The 22,792-nt window shown below is 35.5% G+C and overlaps 5 protein-coding genes across 5 annotated transcripts in view; 1 reads left to right on the forward strand and 4 right to left on the reverse strand.

The window, feature by feature from the left end:
- The window catches only part of tep1 (telomerase-associated protein 1), a 46,330-nt gene extending 41,945 nt beyond the window's left edge, over positions 1–4,385 (forward strand). The window contains exons 53-56 of the mRNA XM_056478815.1: positions 121–505; positions 3,516–3,598; positions 3,698–3,802; positions 3,900–4,385. Coding sequence (XP_056334790.1) covers positions 121–505; positions 3,516–3,598; positions 3,698–3,802; positions 3,900–4,019 — 693 coding nt within the window. The 3' untranslated portion in view covers positions 4,020–4,385. The remainder of the gene's footprint in view (positions 1–120; positions 506–3,515; positions 3,599–3,697; positions 3,803–3,899) is intronic.
- A 72-nt stretch (positions 4,386–4,457) lies between these two features.
- Positions 4,458–7,327, reverse strand: LOC130245985 (complement C1q-like protein 3). The gene is made up of 3 exons (XM_056478804.1): positions 7,120–7,327; positions 4,822–4,959; positions 4,458–4,744 (listed from the first exon to the last, which is right to left on the reverse strand). The coding sequence occupies exons 1-3, from the start codon at positions 7,286–7,288 to the stop codon at positions 4,458–4,460; spliced, it is 594 nt and encodes a 197-aa protein (XP_056334779.1). The 5' UTR covers positions 7,289–7,327.
- A 1,225-nt stretch (positions 7,328–8,552) lies between these two features.
- Positions 8,553–14,294, reverse strand: cbln10 (cerebellin 10). The gene is made up of 5 exons (XM_056478826.1): positions 14,013–14,294; positions 13,697–13,759; positions 13,476–13,559; positions 9,188–9,307; positions 8,553–9,105 (listed from the first exon to the last, which is right to left on the reverse strand). Exons 1-5 carry the CDS (start codon positions 14,236–14,238, stop codon positions 8,822–8,824), a joined length of 777 nt encoding a protein of 258 aa, XP_056334801.1. The 5' UTR covers positions 14,239–14,294; the 3' UTR covers positions 8,553–8,821.
- A 45-nt stretch (positions 14,295–14,339) lies between these two features.
- cbln14 (cerebellin 14) lies at positions 14,340–17,860 on the reverse strand. Its single transcript, XM_056478839.1, has 4 exons — positions 17,657–17,860; positions 16,913–17,023; positions 16,617–16,754; positions 14,340–16,539 (listed from the first exon to the last, which is right to left on the reverse strand). The coding sequence occupies exons 1-4, from the start codon at positions 17,820–17,822 to the stop codon at positions 16,256–16,258; spliced, it is 699 nt and encodes a 232-aa protein (XP_056334814.1). The 5' UTR covers positions 17,823–17,860; the 3' UTR covers positions 14,340–16,255.
- Positions 17,861–18,907: 1,047 nt separating this feature from the next.
- Positions 18,908–22,532, reverse strand: cbln9 (cerebellin 9). The gene is made up of 3 exons (XM_056467475.1): positions 22,307–22,532; positions 20,425–20,562; positions 18,908–20,347 (listed from the first exon to the last, which is right to left on the reverse strand). Exons 1-3 carry the CDS (start codon positions 22,473–22,475, stop codon positions 20,058–20,060), a joined length of 597 nt encoding a protein of 198 aa, XP_056323450.1. The 5' UTR covers positions 22,476–22,532; the 3' UTR covers positions 18,908–20,057.
- Between the last annotated feature and the right edge of the window lie 260 nt (positions 22,533–22,792).

Below are 22,792 nucleotides of genomic sequence, written 5' to 3' on the forward strand. Positions count from 1 at the left end.
TGGCAGATACAACAAACACAACTAAATTAAAACATTTCGTCCATTTTAAGTGTAAATTTTCCTGTTTGCATGAACGTTTCCTTTAAGAATCGTAATGATCTCAAACTGCCTGTTTTTCAGCTTTCAATGGGTCCAAGCAGCTCTTATGGCATAAATGTTTGTGAAGATGCGGTGGGTAGAAAACTGGAGGACTTAGAAGTAGATGAACAAGAGGAGGAACAACAAGAGGAGGAGAAGCAACTGGAGGAGGAGGAGGAGAAGGAGGAGGAGGAAGACCAACAGGTAGGGCAAAAGCAGCAGGAGGATGAGGAGCAACAGCAGGAGGTGGAGGAAGAGCAACAGGAGGAAGAAGAGCAACAGGAAGAAAAAAAGCAGGAGGAAGAAGAGCAACAGCAGAAAGTAAAACTGAGTGACGAGGAGATTAAACAGCGGAGGGAGAATCAAATTGAAAAACAGAGGGCGGCACAGATCAGCTTCTGGATCACAGCTGTAGCAGTGCAGAATGGTACACCAGCTCTTATACTCATATACTACATTACAAATCTTACTTTCAGCATTTCTTCAGGCCTGCAATATATGAAAAGAGTAGAGCCACATGATTCTGGAAAGCCTATGTAAAAATATTATGACAAACTTTTATTTATTTATTTATTTATTTTTACCTTAGCTTAAGTGAAAGATTTACACCCCGTTTACACTAGTTTTTAAACGCTTAAGTTTTGCTACGGTTAACCCTTCCGTCCACACTACCTGAGTTTTTCAACCCAGATAATCGAGCATTTTGGAAATGCTGAAGAGGCCGTTTTAGTTTTAAAACACCACTGCTGCATATTTTGAAAATAGAGGCGTGGCTGCATATAGTCGCGCTACCTGATTGGGGCTTTTTCCTCAATATTAAGTGCATAAAGTTCAGACTTTCCTTGTAAGTTCAGATTTCGAAAGTTTGATATGGAAAACAAACTGCCGAGGAAACGTTGGGTAAATCTTCAAAGGGAACAGTGTACTTTATAACGTCATTCACATCACTCTGGCTACATTGTTTCACTTTTTTAACAATAAACATGATATAAGGAACTGTCGATTTTCATTTTGATATAAGCAACTTAACAGACACCAAAAATGTTGAGGTGTCGTGTAGCTACATATTTATATGAGTCATCTTCACTGTATGCATATTTATAACAAAACGAAGCCTGTTGCATAACAGCATCTTTTCATTTTTAGTGAAAAATACGAAACATACCCTCTCTTTTGCCGAATATCAGTTTTAATAATCAATAATGGCCATTATAAAAGTATAACGTGCAAAAAGTTTATACATTATAGGAAATAAAGGCAAGCAATCAGTCAAATGTGCAGAATCAGTGTACGTGGTTATGTTAATTAGTAATTAATAAATTAATATATGAACTTATCTTTGTGCTCAGACAAAACACGTTAGCTGAGAAGAAGTAAGAGATTTAAAAGACCAAAGAGTCGTTAAGTAGAGACAAGATTTATTAAATATCACGTTTAAGAACTACAGTGAGATGAGATCCAGTGGTATATCCTTGATGAACTGTCCGACATGCACTGCTCTCACCTGGGAAGGTGTGCTCAAAGCACCCACTGACTGCCTGGGCTCAGACGTGCGCATACGCTGCAGTGCATGACAAAGTGTATGTGTGGTCACGTGATGTGCGCTTTTAGCTGTATAGTGCGGACGGAGATATTTTCAGAAATTTCAGGTGAAACACCAGTGTGGACGTGGATTGTTTTCATTCTAAAACGCAGTTTTTAAACTAAAACATATTAGTGTAAACGGGGCCTCAGAGACTTTCTTCTGAGAATTTACTTGTTTCTAGGCTATTGAAGTAATCAGTGTTTTTTTAATGAATTTTTAAATGAACAGTTAAATGACACACTTTAGCAGCCGCTTGTTGGAATATATATTTGCTACAACCTCATTTGAAGCTTAATTTAGTTTTAAAAGGTGAATCAATCATTTGGTCACTACTAGGGATGCACCAGTATGGAAACTCTTTATATTGGGAAATCGATAACTGATATAATAGGCCAAGCTTCTTTAGCGGATTTAAAGTATTTGTTTAGTATGTTAACAGTACAGCAGGATAAATATTTAGTTTAAACATTGGTTTACTAAATAAACTACAAGGATCAAAATCTTTCATCAAAGTTGACCTAAAACTATTGAACAACATCTATTCTTGGCTTAGGACAATTTTGATCAAATTTTTAATTTTGACTACTGTATATCTGTCTTGAAATAAGTTTGTTAATAATGCTCCAACTGGCAGAGTTATGGCAGGTTATGCTTTTGAATGCAAAAGATGTCTGCAAAATTATTTAGTCAGAATTATGGTGCTCTCATTCTTATGCACATGCATGTACTGCTACTTGTTTATGAAGCCTGGAAAGTTAAACATAGACTCTCTTGCTGCCAAAATAAGGAAATCACATGTGTATGGTGTATTAAATTTGTGTAAAAGCATATCTTAGACATTGTTACAACATTTCTTCAGCTTTAAGATGATATGACATGTTCTTGTATTACAACTGAGGAATTTGAGGCAGTTCAGAAACTGTACATGCAGTTATAACAAATAGGAGTTGACTTTTTCAGTTATTTCCAAGCAGTGCTTTATGCTATTTAATGCAATCAAATGTTAAGACTAAACATCAGCCCATCCACATGTTAGGTTGTGACGCATAAAATACTGTATCCAGATCCTTTCAGGTCCTAGCTACTCATTTAAATTGAGAAAATATTTATTTATGACCACTCTTTAGTCATATCATACAGTAATGTCTATTTATATAAAATCATGGTGTACACAACAGTCTCTGGACTTGCTGCATCACCGACACCAATATTTTAACAATTTATAAAAAAAAAATTATTACTTCCTGACATGTATATGTACAGGGTGGGCCATTTATATGGATACCCCTTAATAAAATGGAATGGTTGGTGATAATCATGCCCTGTTTGTGGCACATTATTATATGTGAGGGGGCAAACTAAACTTTTCAAGATAGGTGGTGACCATGGTGCCCTTTTTGATGTCGCCATCTTGGATCCAACTTTTGTTTTTTCAATAGGAAGAGGGTCATGTGACACATCAAACTTATTGGGAATTTCACAAGAAAAACAATGGTGTGCTTGGTTTTAACGTAACTTTATTCTTTCATGAGCCCCCTCACATATACTAATGTGCCACAAACAGGACGTTAATATCACCAACCATTTCCATTTTATTAAGCTGTATCCATATAAATGGCCCACCCTCTATAATGCGATCGTGATTTTCAAAGTATTACAGCTTTTTGTAAACGTTTATTGTTACCATTTGATGAGCCTGCCCATACAGTTTGGTATGGCGCTTGGACCCTGAAGCCGCTTCGCCTGATGTCACACTTAACAAGCGGATAGACCTCTAGTGGTCATCATGTGAATTTTTTACAAAGTGAGATTCAGTAGTTTTTGAATTATCTATACATTTTTTTTTCTTCAGACTTCTTTGTGTGTGGGGATTTTAAAGGGAACATATGGTTCAATCAACCTCCTAATATGACCACCTGGACTCAGAGAAGACCGGCAAGTGTTCTTTCGCTTTCCTCGTAGATAATATAGCTATAATATAATAATCAAATGTCATGTAAATTGCTGACTTTGTGGTTGTTGACTGGTCTCTAGGCACACACAGATAAAGTGAGCGTACTGCGGTTAACAGAGACCCTTATCATCTCAGCATCTCATGACAGAACCATCAAACTATGGGACAGACGCTCTAAGAAACAGGTCATTTTCATCTTGCTGTTACACAAGGTGCATACAGTATATGAGTGGATATTCCATTTCCTTACTGTTTGTTTCCCACTTTCTCTATGCTTTACAGGTTGGCATGTTTGTGTGTGGAGCTCCTGTCAGGGTGCTGGAGGTTAATCCACATGACCCCAGGGAGTTTGTTTGTGGCGATACACAGGGTCAGCTGTACTTTCTGTCCTGGAAAGGCTGACTTTCTCATAGTCCATACACAATCACAGTATGTTTATTAGTTGTAATTTAAAGAGGCATTCTCATTTTTATTAAAAGGACTAGTTCACATCCAGAGTGAAAATTCTGTCAGTAAATCATCCTCTACTAGTTCGAGTTTCTTTCTTCTGCTAAACAGTAAAAAAATTATAGCTAAACCGTTGAAGAACACCATTGATCTAGAGTAGGGGAAAATACAATGGAAGTCAATGGTGACCAATCATCATGGAAGTGAACTAGTCTTTTAAATTGACATGAATGGAGCATTCTGCACTAAAGACACTATTGCCTTAAACTAAGCCATGATATGAAGAATGTTTGCGATGATTTTATTATATGAATATTATAAGAGTTCATCTTTTTTGAGAATTCCACATGCTTTATTTATCAGTTTTTGTGGCGAATAAAAACCTCTGCAAGATCACATGGCAAATAGCAGATGTCCACTGAATGTGCTGTGATGGTGTTCTCCATTGTCGAAAATCCATTGTCCAGGATAGAGATTGACTTTCATTTTATCCCCTTCATCTAGCAGCAGAGAGACTCCGTTTGAAGAGCTGATGAAACCATCTGCTTGATGTCCATGTGTAGAAACAATATGCTGGTCATTTTTAAACAGGCCAGCGGTAACGGCTCTCTCGTGATTTCCAATAGCCTTTGAGAAAACCGTGAACACGTAGACTCCCTTCACAGGTGCTGTAAAAATTCCTGTATCCAACAAAGGTTAAAATGATAATTAAATGATAGTTTGATAGAAAGTTACAGGGATATAAGTTTAAATTCACCTGTGTTTGGATCATAGGCACTTCCAAAATTGAGGAAGACGTGTTTGTAAAGGAGAGTGTGGAAACCGTTATAAAAAGGTCCGACGCTTTGAGGTCCAAAAGTGGTCAACAGAGAGGCTGAGAAAGCAAGTTTAGGAACTTAAAAGCAAACAAAAAAGTTTAGAGTCAGTAAGAGGTTTCAAAAGGTTCTCAAAGAAGTCTCTTTACATTTATTTTACATTTTTCAATTCTAGGCAAGGCAAGTTTATTCATATAGCTCATTTCACACACAATAGTAATTTAAAGTGCTTTACATAAGCAAGAATAAAAGAAACAAGTTTAAGAAATAAAAACAAACAACAAAAATTCGTAAAAACGTTAAAATGTGTTAAAACAGGTTTTAAAAGGAAATGAAAACGTAAAGAAAGACATAATAGTGCGATCTGTCAGACATAGCACAGTACTCATTCAGTAAAGGCACAGCAAACAGATGTGTTTTCAGTCTTGATTTGAATGAGCCTAATGTTGGAGCACATCTAATCATTTCCGGAAGCTGATTCCAGCACCAGAAGCTTTGACTGAACTCTTGGAATTTCTAATTCAGTTGATCCTAATGATCTGAGTGATCTGTTTGTATTCAGTGAGCATATCTGTAATGTATTGAGGTCCTAGGCCATTTAGTGATTTATAGACAAGTAATAATACTTTAAAAATCTGTTCTGAGTGTAACTGAGAGCCAGTGTAAACACCTGAGGACAGGTGTGATGTGCTCTGATTTTCTGGTTCTAGTCAGAATCCTGGCAGCAGCGTTCTGATTGAGCTGCAACTGTCTGACTATCTTTTTGGGGAGGCCTTTGAGGAGTCCATTACAGTAATCCACCTTGCTGCTGATAAAAGCATGAACAAGTTTCTCCAAGTCTTCAACAGAAACAAAGCATCTAATTCTACAATGTTTTTGAGATAGTACACTGATTTAGTTAGTGCTGTCACATGACTATCTAACCAACCTTCCAACCCAACCCACTCTTTAGGATCTCAAAACTCAGGGTTTCTGGTAGTACCTAGAATAGCAAAGTCTACTAAAGGAAGTCGAGCCTTCTCATTTATGGCTCCTAAACTCTGGAATAGCCTTCCTGATAATGTCCGAGGCTCAGGCACACTCTCCTGGTTCAAAACCTAAAGACCTCCTCCTGGACACACTCCTCCTGTCTTCATGCACCAGACATTTTGTTAGAAATACTCATATACTTTACATGTTTGTTTCTATGTTTGTTTTATATAACCACTATTTTCATGTATAACACTTTATTTTTGCATCTCATTTAAATACACAATAAACATAAGCTACGCTAATTATTTTCTTTATTCTCTATTTCCACCTGGAGATACTCATCCAGTCATATCGGACCCCAGAATAACACCCAGATTCTTGACCTTAATTTTTGTTGTTTGATCTCTAGAGCCAATGTACGCATTCACCTTAAGAACCTCATGTCTGTTCCCAAACGCAATAACTTTTTCTCTTTGTTTAACTGAAGAAGGTTTGGCACATCCAACTGTTCATTTTATCAATGCGCTGGCAGAGGGTGTCAATAGTAGTCTTTAGGCAATAAGGCTAAACAGATCCAAGTGTCATCAGCATATGGTCAGAGGTTTGTTTCTTTCTCATTATTTGGCTCAGTGAGACGTTAAACAGAGGAGGTGCCAGACTTGAACCTTGTGGGACACGCATCCTGGGTGTCCCAACTCGACCTATGGTGGTCACCTATACTGAAATAGTAACCTCTTCCTTCGAGGTAAGATCTGCACCATTTAAGGACCGTCCCAGACAGCCCTATCAAGAAGTATGCTATGAACGACAGTGTCAAATGCAGCTAAAGAAAGAATATCTTTCATTTTTATGAGAGACGAAATCAAAGGTCATTTGAAGAACACTGAAAACCTGAATCCATTGACTAGGAAAAACAAATACTATTGGAAGACAATGGTTACAGGTTTTCAGCTTTCTTCAAAATATCTTCAACAGAAAAAAAGAAAGTCAAACAGGTTTAGAAGAAGTAAAGCGTGAGTAAATGATCACTGAATTTTCAGTTTTGGGTGAACTATCAATTTAACATTTGTAACCTACTTGATATCAGTGATTTCATAGTATGGAGTTAATTTACATTTACATTTAGTCATTTAGCAGATGCTTAAAAGTTAGAAGGTTTCAGTAATGCTGTGTGGTGGTAAATAAATATATGTATAATGTGCAAACCAGTGCAGTTTGTATAAGATACAGATTGTGTCATGTAAAGTGTGTTGGATTCTGTAACATACCTTCCTTCTCGGTTTTTAGTCGCTCCATTTCTGTCTCCATTGATTTCATCCTTTTTTCCAAATCCATTATTTTGTTTAATTCTTCAAGGATGTTTATGTTCGGTGTGAGTACATTTTCTGCCGGAATGGTCCACACATTGAGTAGTACAACTGTTATAAGAATCCACATTTTTTTGCTGTTATAATGCAGTAAAGCCGTGTGCTGAATTCTTTTTTTATAGTCTTGAAGGCAGAACAACACCTTGCGTAATTGTTTACATAGACTGGTAGACTTTAGACTATAAAAAGTACATTTTGAAGCAATAGTTACTCACCGGCCACTTTATTAGGTATGCCTTACTAGTACCGGGTTGGACCCCCTTTTGCCTTCAGAACTGCCTCTGAGATTCACGTTTTATGACATGGCGCGTTATCCTGCTGGAAGTAGCCATCAGAAGATGGGTACACTGTGGTTATGAAGGGATGGACATGGTCAGCAACGATACTCAGGTAGGCTGTGGTGTTCACACAATGCTCAATTGGTACGAACGGGCCCAGAGTGTGCCAAGAAAAATCCCTAACCATTACACCACCAGCAGCCTGCCTGGACCATTGATACAAAGTTCGATGGATTCATGCTTTCATGTTGTCGATTCCAAATTCTGACCCTACCATCTGAATACCGCAGCAGAAATCGAGACTCATCAGAACAGGCAACGTTTTTCTAATCTTCTATTGTCCAATTTTGTTGAGCCTGTGTGAATTGTAGCCTCAGTTTCCTGTTTTCTTAGCTGACAGAGAGTGCGGTCTTCTGCTGCTGTAGCCCATCTGCCTCAAGGTTTGACGTGTTGTGCGTTCAGAGATGCTCTTCTGCATACCTCAGTCCAAAATAATTATATAAGTTACAATATAAGTCTATTTTGATTTTCAAAAGCTTTATAGAAGATCATACAGTATATATTTCTCTCATGGATCATTTTATTTTAATTATTTATGTTAAGTTAATTTATCAGACTGCTTTGAGAATAACACAAATTAGAAGCTAAGGATTTCTAAACACTGGCGTAATATGTTTTTTGATTACAGTCTTGATATAAAAGGATTCTGGAGAGTAAACCTTGTGTTTTTTTGTTTATTGATGGTGTTCATTGTCAGAAAAGCAAATATCAGAGTTCAGAGATCGCCTTCAAAGTATATATTTTTCACAATACATGTGACAAATATAGGGATATAAATTTCAATGTCTAAACACAGCATTGCAGTATTGAGCTAAAAGTGAGAAAAGTCAAATGTATGTGGGAAAAAAAATGCTTAAATGTGAAATGAAAAATGTCTCAGCTAGCTGAATACAAGCATTAATGTTTCAGGTAGAGAACAAACAATACAAATTACACGTAACATGCAACTTTTGGACCGTATTATTTTCTTGCTTCACCAAGCATCAGTAAACCATATAGTCAAATAATGTTTAATTAGTTCAAACAATTCTTCCTTCACTCTAGTACAAACATAACAGATCACAACACAGATCTTGAGATAACACTCATACGAGTGACATTACACAAATGATTTATTGCATCATGGTGAAAAAAACCGGAAGTTTTACTTCAAAAGTTTACTTTCAGTTAGTAAATTTAATCTCTAATCTGGGTAAACCAAACCAGTGCTACTGATTGAGCTTAGAATACACAGTCTTGACAAAATAAAGATGAGTATTTTACATTCACAGATGGAAAAGCAGATGTCCACTGAATGTGCTGTGATGGTGTTCATTGTCGAAAATCCAGTATCCAGAATAGAGATTCACATTAACTTTATCTCCCTTCTCCAACAACAAAGAAACTCCATTTGAAGAGCCAATAAAACCACTGCTTTGCCGCGCGTATGTTGAAATTTCATGCTGTCCATTTCTAAACAGGCCTGCGACGACTGCTTTATCTGCACTTCCATAGGCCTTGGAGAAGAGCCAGAATGCATACACCCCTTTCACTGGTGCTGTAAAGATTCCTGAACCAGACAAAAAATGTACTTAAATCATCCAAACATTTTACAAGGTCACATTCACAACATGTAAAGTAATTTTCTGTACCTGTGTTTGAATCATAAGCATCTCCATTATTGAGGAAGATGTGTTTGTAAATCAAGCCGTGTAAACTGCTGTGTGGTCCGACAGTGGACGACAGAGAAACGGAGAAAGCCACTTTTGGAACTAAAACATAATCCATGAATTAATTGACAAAAAAGTCAGATAATGATGTATTTGTGTGCACAAAAAAAAAGTTACCACAAAAGTTGTATCCAAAATCAGCCCCAAAACGCCTATTTGGTATTCCCTACTCTAGTCCACTAAATTGAATGACAGCGAGTGAGTGAATTCGAGCACTGAGTGCGCTGCACCAGAAGGGATGAACCCCTCAGATCAGAGCCGGCCCAAGGCATAAGCGAACTAAGCGGCTGCTTAGGGCCCCGTGGCCACCAGGGGGCCCCCAAGAGTGCACGAAATGAATGAGTGACTTTCATTTTATGTTTGTTTGTTGGGTTATGGATAAGGGGTGGGACAAAACATATGCCCATTTATCATGTTATTTTCGGCCGCGATAGATATTCTGGCGCCACGTATCGATACTTATCTAAATTTACAAAAGATATGAATTAATTAATCAGTCTTTCACACTGACTGCTTTACCGCTTTAGATACAGTACACCCTCTACAAATCTCAGGCATACGGACATTCTTCTGTCCAAGCTGGACCAAGGTATTTGTGTTTCAGACATCCAGCTCCCCCGAATTTTCCGCTAGTTTCTTCCTCACAGATGCGCTTTCACTTCGCTATATCGCTCGGGCGTGCCCGCCGGGCAGTGCTGTGACTTAAATGTGCTCAAACTTTTTAATTCCGCCAAAATATGTATTAGATAAAGATATCAATATGAGGTGAACATATAATTGAAAAGGCCTTGCGTTTATTTAACCATTACAGATTTTGGCAAAGTCTTGTAGATGGTATTTTGGCTAAAAATATTAGGGTAATTAAAAAATCTTTTAAAATAGATGAGTAAATAACTGATGTTCTCCACTGCTGAAAACTTCATACGCGATCAGAGGAGTCTGTTCTCACCTCTCAGAGCATTCTGATCAGTTAAAGAAAAAATATTAATGCATTAAAAATATTACAAATATTTATTGCATGATTGTTTATTCAAAATAAACCAGGGCTAAGCATAAAATGTTTCCATGTTTTCATAAAATAAGTTCATCAAGTTGTTTTAAGTTTACAGAAAACTAGAAAGCAATAATTGACTATTTTGACTGTTTTCTTAAATGCCTATTCCACAAAATTGAGATTCTGCTGCTATGATAGAGATGATTGTGATTTTCAATCACAAACTGCTCTTTGCACATCAGCATTGTGAAGTTGTTTGACAGCTGTGCACTTGTTTTTCATTGTTGCAATTTTATAAACATGCTGTCATTAAAAGAAATGAATCAACCTTTTGATGTATTTTTTCCTTTTTGCATTTTTTTATAAATTTTTTTTCATTTTTGATGCATTTTTTTCATGATATATTTGTGATTGCTTTTCTGTTGATTTATCGCAGAATCACTGATATCGTGATTGAAGCAACAGTGCACGGCACAGCAGCAAAACGCTTCATAAACTTGGTGATAAAAAATAAGCTTCTGATTTATACATTTGTTTCAAATTTCTTATTACACAGCCATTAACTATGGATGGTAAATACACTGCAAAAATGATTTGCTTTCTTCTTTTTTTGTCTAGTCCAAATATCTAAAAAAAATTTAACCAATAAACATTTTCTAGACAGATTTTTAGTCAAAATTATGTGCGTTTTTTTTTTCATTAAAAAAGCTCAATAATCTGCCAATTAGGGTAAATAAAAGAATATTGTTTTTGGTTTTAAGTAAGATTATTTTACTTATCTCATTGGCAGATTAATTTGTTCACTTTACAGAAAAAAATTCACTTAATTTAGAATTATTTCTGAAAACTGATTTTTTTTTTCTAGATATTTAGTAATATGCTATATGCGAATATGTCTAGAAAATGCTTCCTGATTTAATTAGAATTTGATGTAAACAGTTTTAAGCTATTTGAACTACAAAATGCATTTTTTTCAGTGTTAACATTTATCCATTTTTAAAAAATGATCTTTATTGTCACTATTCTTGACTGTTTGGCAGCGTTTTGTGACTGAATAATAATAATAATAATAAGTATGCTATTGGCTACTTCCAGCTGTATTTGTTTCTGTCAACATTAATTACAGCTTAGATTAATGTTTTGTGTCTAATTGTTTTTTGTGGCATCAATAGGCAGTTGATCAATAGGCAGTTGATCAATAGGCAGTTGTTTCTGCAGTATAATATTTGGATTTGTCTTTAAACATATTTTATGATTTAAGCAACACAACTACAGCAAATAAAATCGATAATGCATGTTTTAAATTTACAGTGTGCAAATAAATCAAGGATCGACGATAATTTGTCACATTGTTTGCACCGAGGGGGCCCCAAATAAAATCCTGCTTAGGGCCCCCTGAAGGCTTGGGCCGGCCCTGCCTCAGATGGATTAAATTATCTACTTCTTGGTCAGATCATCCTTTGATCATTATTTAACTCTTAGCAAGCTGTCTACTGAGACAATGAAACAAAGTATTTTGATTTCCATCATGTAAAACGATAATCTAACAATTAAGTTTTGACTCTTCTAAAGCATAAAATACCATAAAATGTTTGCAGATATTACAGAAGCATGCTGAACATTCTTGTTTATCTCAAAAACAGTGCTGAAGTCAGTCACTCTGCTTTGAAAATGCTGTCTTTGCACTGCTCGCTGCAGAGCCATTTGAGCTCCAGCGAGGGGGAGCTTGATCTCTCGCTCCTCCTCCTGTAAGGTGTTTTAATGCGCACAAACACCCCACCCCTAACCCCATCCCCCAGTGACATCACTCGTAGAAGAAGTGCAAGGAAGGAGGAGCTGGAGCTCAAGCTCCCCCTTGCTGGAGCTCAGCTCCGCCCAAGTGGCTCTGCAGTGAGCACCACTTGGGCTTTGATTTGGTTCTTTTAACCCGCCCACTGCCATTATATTTCTACACCATGTTCTACACCCAGGGTTGCCTCATTTCAGAAAGGCTCTCAAAGCATACGCCTGTGACCAAAGTGTGACCTCCGGTGGACAGTATTAGACTCCAAAATAGGACGCGGTTTCAGAGTTCCACATGAGGTGGTTATTAATTAGCAAGAAATATAAATATTATGAACGTAAACATTAGATGAGCGGGTTACATTGTAACCGCGAGTCCTAACAACATGCTACTGTATGTGACAAGGTTTGCAGTTTGGCTGTTTGCGCCAGACGAAACGACAGAAATTTAAATACAGCCATTCAGAAGCTCAGAAAATGCACTGACTCACGAAAAGCTACTTTATAATCCAATAAATACATATCAAACCTCTTTAATATTATTAAACATTGGCTACATGCTAAATCACTGATATGTGTTGGTTTTAAGTCAATGTTCTAAAATTTAATTTCAAGATCTGAGGTGAATGTCCTGCTGCTGCTTTCAGTAGTATGACTATCAAGGTCATGTAAAACGACATTTAAACTCACATTGTTAGCATTTAACACTGAATAAAGCACATGAGGTGAACCTGAGGTGATTAATGTCAGTTTTTTGTTGTTCAGCTGCAAGAAATAGAAGCTGTTTCTAATATATCAAATTGAGGTGTAACAAAAACTCCTTTTAATATAGTAAATATTCCTTCTATAGTGTGTCGTTGCTTTTATATAGAACACGATTTAAATCAGCACTTAGGCTTGATTGTCAGACTCCCTCCTGTTGGTCCTCAATCTGGAGTGCACTTCAGGTTGACCACTGTAGTTTTAGATACCACTACAAATATCTGCTTCCTCAATCAGTGCATTATCTAAGGGTACAGGGGGGATTTTTTTTATACAGTCAGAGAGAGAAGACAGCCTATGAGTCAATATATGACTACACGCTTGTAGTGCATATTTTAGTTGAAAAAACATTTGTCCGGAGATTGAAAAACAAGGTTATAAAGTTGTAAACACTGTTCAGTTTTTGCACCAAACATTAGTTTTGCTTCATAAGACCTCATAAGTTCCAGCTAAAAAATCTCCTTTCATGTTCTACTGTATAAAAATCACCCACATCTTATATGGCCTGAGGATGAGTAAATTACACATGAAATTGACATTTTTGAGTGAACAACCTCTTTAAGAGTTAATGGTGAAATAAATAAATAAGTAAATTATACAAGACAGTTAACCCCATTTATAAGTCTTGTATGATAAATAGTGAAATATATACCAATACTATAGATACATTACCTTCGCTTTGTTTTATTAAACTATCGATTTTCATTGTTATGTCAGTTGTTGTTGAACGCAATATCTCCAGGTCCTTTGCTTGCCCTAAAATCAAGTAATAAACAATGGGTAAGCATTAGTTAATCATTAAAACCTTTCTGTTGTTAGCCTTAACTGTTTGATTGGCTCTTTTTAAATGTACCAAAAATATGTATTAATCAGTGGCTGTAATCCATTGTTACCTTCACTTTTTTGAAGTAGTTGATTAATGTGGTTCTGTTTGTCTTCCAGTTTCTTTGCTTGTGCTAAAATGATGAACCAGTCATTAACTTGTCAGCACACACATGAACAGTGAAGATCAGATTTAGAAATGTACTTTCAAATAGTCCACAGTGTTACAGATTATTAAGCTGCTATTATTAAAAGGAAAACAGTTTTGCACCTGAAATTATTTTATGATAGGACTTGTCAATCTACACATAGGAAAGCAACCTTTCTAACGTTTCTTTCAAAAGATTTTTGTCTATATTAAAAACAGAGTACAAGGTGTCACATTACCTGCATTTTCAGTTTTCAGTTGCTCAATTTTCTGCTCCATGGATTTCATCTTTGTTTCCATGACTTTAATTTTTCCTAATTCTTCAAGGATGTTTATATTTGGTGAAAATAAATCATCTGCTGTTGTTGCCCAAACACTGAGCATTACAACTGTTATAAAAACCAACATTATATATTGTCCGTCTGGTAGAGATGTATTAACTGAGTAACATTCTGTTAGTAACATTCTTAAAGACCACAGCTTGCGTAATTGTTTAAAAAGACCAATAGACTTTGTACTGCAAACACTGCATTTAAAAAAAAGTATTTGTTCAGGGCCACATGGGAATTACAGTGACAAAATACTGTAAAAAAAGTGATGTAAAGCTGTATTTTATTTTCCCAAATGAATAGGAAATGCCTTTATTGTTTTCTCAAATATTAGACAACTTAAAGGGATAGTTCACTAAATAAGGAAAACTGTTGAAACATTTACTCACCCTTTACTTGTTTCCAACCCTTACTGTATGTGTTACCTCCTTCAGTTAAACACAATATATGATAATATTGAATAATATTGACTATTGACTTTCATAATAGTTGTTTTTTCTAATGGATGTCAATGGTTTATAAGTTTTCAGCATTCTTTTAGATTTTTTTTTGTGTTCAGCAGAAGAAAGAAACTCATGAAGGTTTGAGGGTGAGTAAAAAGTGTGTAAATTTAGATTTTGGGCTTCTCTTAAACAGGTTATCTGGTTTTACTAAAGAGGTTCATTTTTTCTTGGATTTAAATGTTTTTTCATGTTCTTTACAGGTATAAATTTATATTCAAATATACAATGCATTAAACAATATATAGTCTAATCATCAAATAATTATGTTTGACACTCACGTTTAAAAAAAAATAATGAACAAAAATCAACAGACAGTACTGCATATATGGAAAAGTGCTACACTTAAATTGTTTTTGTTACTTGTTGTCTCATATTTGCATTATTGATGTTTTTTGTCTTTTCAAGCTGATTTTTGAAATGTCAGTCTCAGAAATATTTGATTTTGCTACTTTTATTTATCATACCTCTTCTGGCTAGCTCCTCTTTTCTCGTCTTATTCTATCTCTGAGGCACTCCTTGTCCTGCTCTCTGAACAATAAGGAATTATGGATTTGATCAACTGGTCTCTGTATGCAATTGACACCTGGGGTATTGACGATTGATAAAAGCGGTCAGTGCGGTTCAAAACCAAACTAAGCTGGCTGGCTGGATTGAAACGGTAATGAGCAGGGTTGTTAGCACTCTGACTGTGGTTATGGAGTGCAAATTGCAAAACATCAGGGAGATACTAGCAATGAGATTTGGATAGACCTGGAGACCAGTGACAGACATTAGATAGCTCTAAAATTGGCAGATATTGACCCAAATTTGAAAACCTTTTCTCTTTCGGCTACCCTGTGACTCTCCTGCCAGACGGGCTTGGCTAGAGACAAACAACTTCCCCTGCAGACAAGATAACAAGACACTCTGAATTTCTGCTCACTGTTCCAAGGACACCTGTTGAGACTACAGGCTTACAAACACATGTACACAGCTACAGATAGACAATCACTGATAGACAGTTTGAGAGGGTCTTTTTCGTCTCCTTCTTCCCTGATGTATCTTGTTTTATCTTTCTAACAGCTACCTGTCGTCTGACCTGTCTTCCCCTGAAATGTGTGATGGTTGTGTCTGCCGCTGGAGGGGGGGGGTTCAGTTTCACTACATGTAAAAGTGTATGCGACAAATAAAGGCTTTTCATCATCACCATCATCATCTTAAAGGATAGTTCTTCTTAGTGCTTTTTTATTCTGTTGAACACAGAAGAATATATTTTTAAGAAAGCTAAAAATCTGTAACCATTGACATTTTCTATAGGAAAAATAAATACTTTTGATGTCAATGGTTACCATTTCCAGTTCTTCAAAATCTTTTCTTTTGTCTTCAACAGAATAAGGTAATTTATAAAGGTTTGGAACTAATTAAAGGTGAGTAAATGTGCATTTTCATTTTTTGGTGAACTATCCCTTTACAACATAGGTTTCAAACTTGATTCCTGGAGGGCCGCAGCTCTGCACAGTTCTGCTCCAACCCTAATGACAGCTGTTCCAACTAATAAAGGTGTTCAAGAATATAAACAGTTATGTAGGTGTGAGTTGGAGGCGGTTGGAGCTAAGCTATGCAGAGCTGCGGCCCTCCAGGAATTGAGTTTGAGATCATTGCTTTACAACATTACATGGTAAAAAGAAGGTGTCCACTAAAGGTGTTACGCTTAAACCCATCTGTGTAGATACGACGGTGCTCCATGAGTTTTACACTTATCTGGTCTCCTTCTTCCAAAAGAAGACTCACAGAGTTACTTGCAGTGTCCTCTTTGTCTCCTGTAGGAGGGTTATCTGTCACTCCAACCACATGATCATCATTTTTTAGCAGTTTCACACCAGCTGATAAGGCATCATGAGTGAAGAGCACAAGGTTGAAGAAATAAACTCCTTTCACTGGTGCAGTGAATATTCCTGTTGAGAACAGCAGAAACTTGACAAGTGACCATTGCAAAAGTATACATTTTTTCCCCCACACTATATTCAGATACCTGTTGTGGTGTTATATGCATTTCCAATGTTGGTAAATATTTTTCCATATACAATCATGGTATCTTCTGCATAAGGGCCAATATATCTGATGTTATGTGAAGATAATAGTGAGGCTGAAAAGGCGATTTTCACCCTCTCTGCAAAAGAAAAGAAAGATTTATTTTAACAGTCAGAAAAGAGAGAGATGAGAAGAAAATGATCAGGTAAGTGGAAAAGAACATATTTGCATTGCACTTTCTTAACTGACCTCTTGAGCGTGGTCAGAGAGATATGAATAATAATCATACTACAACACCTTTCTCCGTGCTGTTTAGCTCTTCAACATTGTCTTCAGCCGCATTTACTCTTCCCTGTGAGGTCATAATGTCATGTTTATAAACTCCTGTGTCTTTTTGGCACCGACACTCTAAAAACACAATTATTATCATTTCCAGCTTTATCAGTGCTCTCATTGAACTTATCCTAAAACTTCACAAAAAAAAAAAAATTTATTGAAAGGTTTAAGAGACGTACAAATGAACAGTTCAGATGCAAAAACCTCCAGGTGCCATCTTAAATTTTCTTCTAAAGTTTTAAAATTAGCATTTTTCACAGGCTCTTATGTCTTGATTCAGTAATTTCACTTTTATGGCAAGGAATAGCTTATTTTCAGCGATTTTAACATGAAATAACTGAACATAAACATCAGAGACAGAGAAAAATGCTCATTGTAGAAGACAATTCTGGATGGCACTTTTTGTCAAGTTTTTGCATCCGAACTCATCAAATATTTTTATATCCTCATTGGGGTCAAAATATGTCTCCACAATGTAAAAAAAAATAGCTTTGCTTCATTATATTGTCACTCGTTCTGGGACATTAGCCTTTAAATTAGATTTTGCACATTACAAAATGACTTTTTAATAATCCTTTGCGATTACTATAGAGAACAACAACAATAAACTATTACATAGAAATGACTTTAATGGTAGGCCTTGTTAATGTATGCCTTGGAAAGCAAGTAGTCAATAACATTTTGCTGGAATTGTTACTTACCTACCTGCCTTTTCTGCTTTCAGTCGCTCAATTTCCTTCTCCATGGATTCCATCCTTGTTTCCATAATTTGAATCTTTCCCAATTGTTCAGTTATGTTTATATTTGGTGATAATAAATCATCTGCCGCTGTAGCCCAGATACTGAGCATTATGACTGTTGTAATCAACATTATTGTTCTGTCTGGTAGTGGATAAAAGTTGTGTTGTAGTGAAGTAAAATTGGAGTGGTGTTAGTGGAGTTATTTATGTTCGTAACAGACCACAACTTGCACAATTTTTTTAAAGGACCAATAGACTTTGGACTGCAAACACTACTAAAAAGGCTCCTCCACAAGGTCAAAAATGTCTGGATTTTAGATTGTATTACTTGCGGGGACATTTGGCCATTTTAAATACAGAACAGTATGTTGACATAATGTTGACTTCGTTTTTAACTTTTATGAACTGGTGTCAATAATGTTAGAAGTCTTTTGGTAGGTTTGATGCTTTCTTCAAGCAAGTTCACAATGTAAAATGACCATCGGACATGCGATTTCAGTGCTGAAAACATTAAGTTTGGAAAGCCAGGTTGTCCTTATTGTGCTAAAATGATTTGATTAAATGAATCAAAGTGAAACTGGACTGGCACGATGGATGACTTTGTCATTAATAAAAAACAGTTTAAAATAGGCTGAGCTATACTGTTTTATTTTCAGTCATACAGTTAACAATAAGACATCACTCGTGAATATTTTACTCTTATTTAGGCTCACAGTTTGTTTTGCCCTTTTGTTTTGGCTGCTCAACTGAAATGGCCATAGTGGTCATTTCACCCTAAACCTTATTCGTTTATTTTGTATATAACTGACTGAAAAAATAAATTAAGATACAAATGATACAAACGAAATTCAGTTTTCTTTCCATGATTTCATCCTTGTTTCCATGATTAAAATTTTTTCAAATCTTCAATGATGTTTATATTAGGTGAAAATAAATCATCTGCCATTACAGCCCAAATATTGAGCATTACAACTGTTATAAATATCAACATTATTTATTTGTTTTGTCTGGTATGGCGTATAAAGTAAAATTATGTTAATAATTGCATAATTGTTTAAAAGGACCAATAGACATTTGACTGCAGTCAATACATTTGATGCAGTCATTTATTCTAAGCCAAAGGAAATTACTGTGTCAAAATACTGTGAAATAAAGCTGTATGATATTTTCCCAAATAAATATAACACAACAACTTAACAGGTTGAGGTTAGCTGGTTTTATTTAGGGAAAAAGGCATATTTCTTCAAATTTAGGTTTTTAACAGTGCTCTGGTTTTTCTTTTGGGCAGGAAAGGCAAGGTAGGAAAGGCAAGTTTATTTAATTCTTTACATTTATATAGTGGTTTTCTAGACAGTCAAAGCGCTTTACACATTAAGGGGAAATCCCCTCATCCACCACCAGTGTGCAGAATCGACCTGGATGACATGACAGCAGCTATATTGCACCAGGCCACACCACACACCAGCTGATTGGTGGAGCGGAGACGGCGTGATAAAACCAGTGGGTTATATGCACACAGACTTTTAATTTTCAGCCAGGCAGCCCAAGGGTCTGGTCTTTTCATTGCAAAACTGTCACGTCTTTAAAAATCAGCTTTCTTCACTGCCTGTTAGATATACGATATGAAGTGGATCTCACATCGGACAAGAAGCACTGCATTAAATTCCATTTCCCCCCGCCATGTCTTTAAAATATGAGTTTATTTTACCCCAGTATTTTCAATAGAATTTCTGCGCTAGCCTGTTGCTACTGACAGCTCTTGTGGTTACAACAGTCTTTTATCTCTAAGTCTATTTTACTGAATGTATTGTAATTACATTACAATATTGATGCTGTTAAAACAACCTTGTGGAGTTAAAAAATAGTCACATTAAGCTTTCACCGGAAGTTTATCGTTGGCTATAAAACTCTAGCTGTGCATGGAGCTCATTATGATATGGGGATGGTTTGGAGGCCATGATGGACAGAGGCCGGTGGGCAAATTTGGCCAGCATGCCAGGGTTAAACCTTTACTCTTTTTTGGAGGACATCCTGGGATTTTTAACAACCACATCTGAAAGATGGATGAGATGTTTTTATAGCACATTTCATACACAATGGTAATTCAAAGTACTTTGCAGGAATAAAATAAACAAGTATATGAAAATAAAAACAATAAAGAATAAAAATAATTTAAAAGATTAAAATGTGTTAAAACAGGTTATAAAGGAAAGAAAAAAGAAAGACATAATAGTACGATCTATTACGATTTTAGAGACAGAATATTTTTGAGTCATTGAATTGTTTAATGATTTAAAAAACTTTTTTTTTCACTTCTCAGCTTCAGAAATATTAGATTTTGCTTATTATTTTATCTTAATACAACATTAGATAGTAAAAAGAAGGTGTCCACTAAAAGTGTTACGTTTGAACCCATCTGTGTAGATACGACGGTTTTCCAAAAGTTTTAGGCTTATTTGGTCCCCTTCTTCCAGAAGAAGACTGACAGAGTTGCTCGCCGTGTCCTCATAGTCTCCTTTTTTTTCAGGAGGGTTATCTGTCACTCCAACCACAAGTTTACCATTCCTTAGCAGTTTCACCCCAGCTGATACGGCATCATTAGTAAAGAGCACAAGGTTGAAAAAATAGACTCCTTTTACTGGTGCAGTAAATATTCCTGTTGAGAACAGCAGAAACTTGACAAGTGACCAGATACAACAGTAATAGCAATGGATTTTATTTTTGTTTGTTTACCTGTATCACAATCATATGCATTTCCAATGTTGGTAAATATTTTATTATAAACAAGATCAGTTTCCTGTGCAAAAGGGCCGATATATATCATACCCGATGAATCTGACAGTGAGGTTGAAAAGGCTACTTTCACCCTTCCTGCAAAGTAAATCAATCAATTAGAAAAGAAATGAACATGAAGAATATGACCAACCAAGTGAAAAGAACAACTTTCCATTAAGCTTTCTTAAACTTTTTTTAATAAAGTTCCTCATTTGCTGCAAGTTCTTAATTTCATGATGTGTATAAGTTTGGTATGTTCTTAAATCCTGTGCCTTAATGACCACCACATACAAAAATATCATTTCCAGCTTCAATGCTGCTCTTATTGAACTTTATAACTCCACAAAACCCTGATCTGTTATTGAGCAGTAGGGACTTTGGCTTGCAAATATTTATTCTTAATTTCCTGTATAAACTATCTGGCCTTGTTTATCACAATGTGTTAGACATTTTAGACGTGCACATGTTTTCATGTTTCATCTATCCAAAGGCAGAGCAATTTGTATACTGTATAAACTGTCTATTCTATCATCTGAGCCTAGGTCTACCCCGAGAAAAACAACCTTCAAAGAAACCATTTTGCCTTTTTATTTAAAAATGTCTACTTTTCATGAGGACTAAAAAAATAAATATATGTTGTGTTGAATTTTGCCTGGTTTATGAACTGGTTTATATTATGTTAAGACAATGTTTAATGGCAAGTTCCATTCTCACACTTCTGGTTCACCCCAAAATGAAAATTCTGTCATCATTTACTCACACTTTACTTGTCCAAAACCTTTTTGGCTTTCTTTCTTTTGTTGAACATCAACAAAAAGGTCCTTGATAGATTTTTCCTGTTATGGAAGTCAATGATTACAGCTTTCAGCTTTCTTCAAAATATCTTATTTTGTGTTCAACAGAAGAAAGAAAGTAAGCAAACTTTTATTTTTGGGATCCTATTAATGTTGGTCAATTGGTAGCACTTTTACAGTCCAGTTCCACATTTTCAGACTGTAAAATCTGCCCTTTAAAGTAAAATTAAACCATGGCATTGACTTGTATCATCGGGAAAATATACTCTAAATACACATTAGTTTTTAATTTTTATTTAAATTTATTTAATTTATTTAGCAGGGAGAGTGTTCATTAATTAGCACTGCTGCAAATGCACCACAATTAGCCAGAAGGCTATTTTTCATCCGTTGTCCATGGACAGATGTTAAAATTGTCACCCTAAAAACAATACAAAAATTATACAATGAACCAAACATAACTAAGAAGCACTAAAATTAAATAGATCTTAATACATAAAATGTATATAAACAAAATAAACTAAAACACCAACATTATGTAAAGGAGATAAGAGTAGTTCATGCTAGTGCATGTACTGTAAAATAAAGTGCAACCAATTAATTAGCAGTTACCATGGTGTAACTACAATAAATAAATAAATAAATAAATAAATAAAAATAAGCTCTCCAGCTCTTTTGCTTGTGTCAAAATAATCATTAATAAGCATTACACCATTTCCAAAAAAAAAAAACGTTTTGTGGAAGGCTTTACATTTTGAGATTTGTGGAAGACTGTGATCTGTTATCTTCATTTTATTGGATAATATTCATCAATGTTTATCTGTCTAGCTTCCAGTTTGTTTGCACTAAAATAATGAAATCATCATTAACTTGAGCACATACTTAAACAGTGAAGATCACAGATTTAATAACTTAGTTTTTTTTAATTCCACAATGTTTAAGATTAGTGCTGTTAAAAATGCGATTGCACTGGAAATTGCTTTTATGGTAGAACTTGCCAATCTATATCTTGAAAAGCAAACTATTTTATTGCTTTGTTACATTACCTGCATTTTCTGCTTTTAGCCGCTCAATTTCCTGCTCCATGGATTTGATCTTTGTTTCCATGTTTTTAATTTTTTCCAGTTCTTCAATGATGTTTATGTTTGGTGAAAATAAACTAGCTGTCATTGTGGTCCAAACATTGAGCATTAGGACTGTTATAAAAAGTAACATTATTTATTGTTCTGTCTCGTAATAGTGTACCAACTGAGTATTATTCTGTAAGTAACATTCTAGACCACAACTTATGTAATTACTTAAAAGGACCAATAGACTTTGGACTGCAAACACTACCTTAAAAAAATCTCCACAATGCCAAAACATTTGGAGACTATCCACATGTGATTTTCATGCAGTTTTTTTCTGTCATTGAACACAAGTCCTTACACCAAAACACAACCCTCATAGAAAACATTCTGCATTTTTGTATGTATAAATTAAAATTTTGCAGGATTTCTCTTCATGGGGACCAACATATTTCCACAAGGACA

This window comes from Danio aesculapii, chromosome 2 (assembly GCF_903798145.1).
Source record: "Danio aesculapii chromosome 2, fDanAes4.1, whole genome shotgun sequence".
NCBI classification, from domain to species: domain Eukaryota; kingdom Metazoa; phylum Chordata; class Actinopteri; order Cypriniformes; family Danionidae; genus Danio; species Danio aesculapii.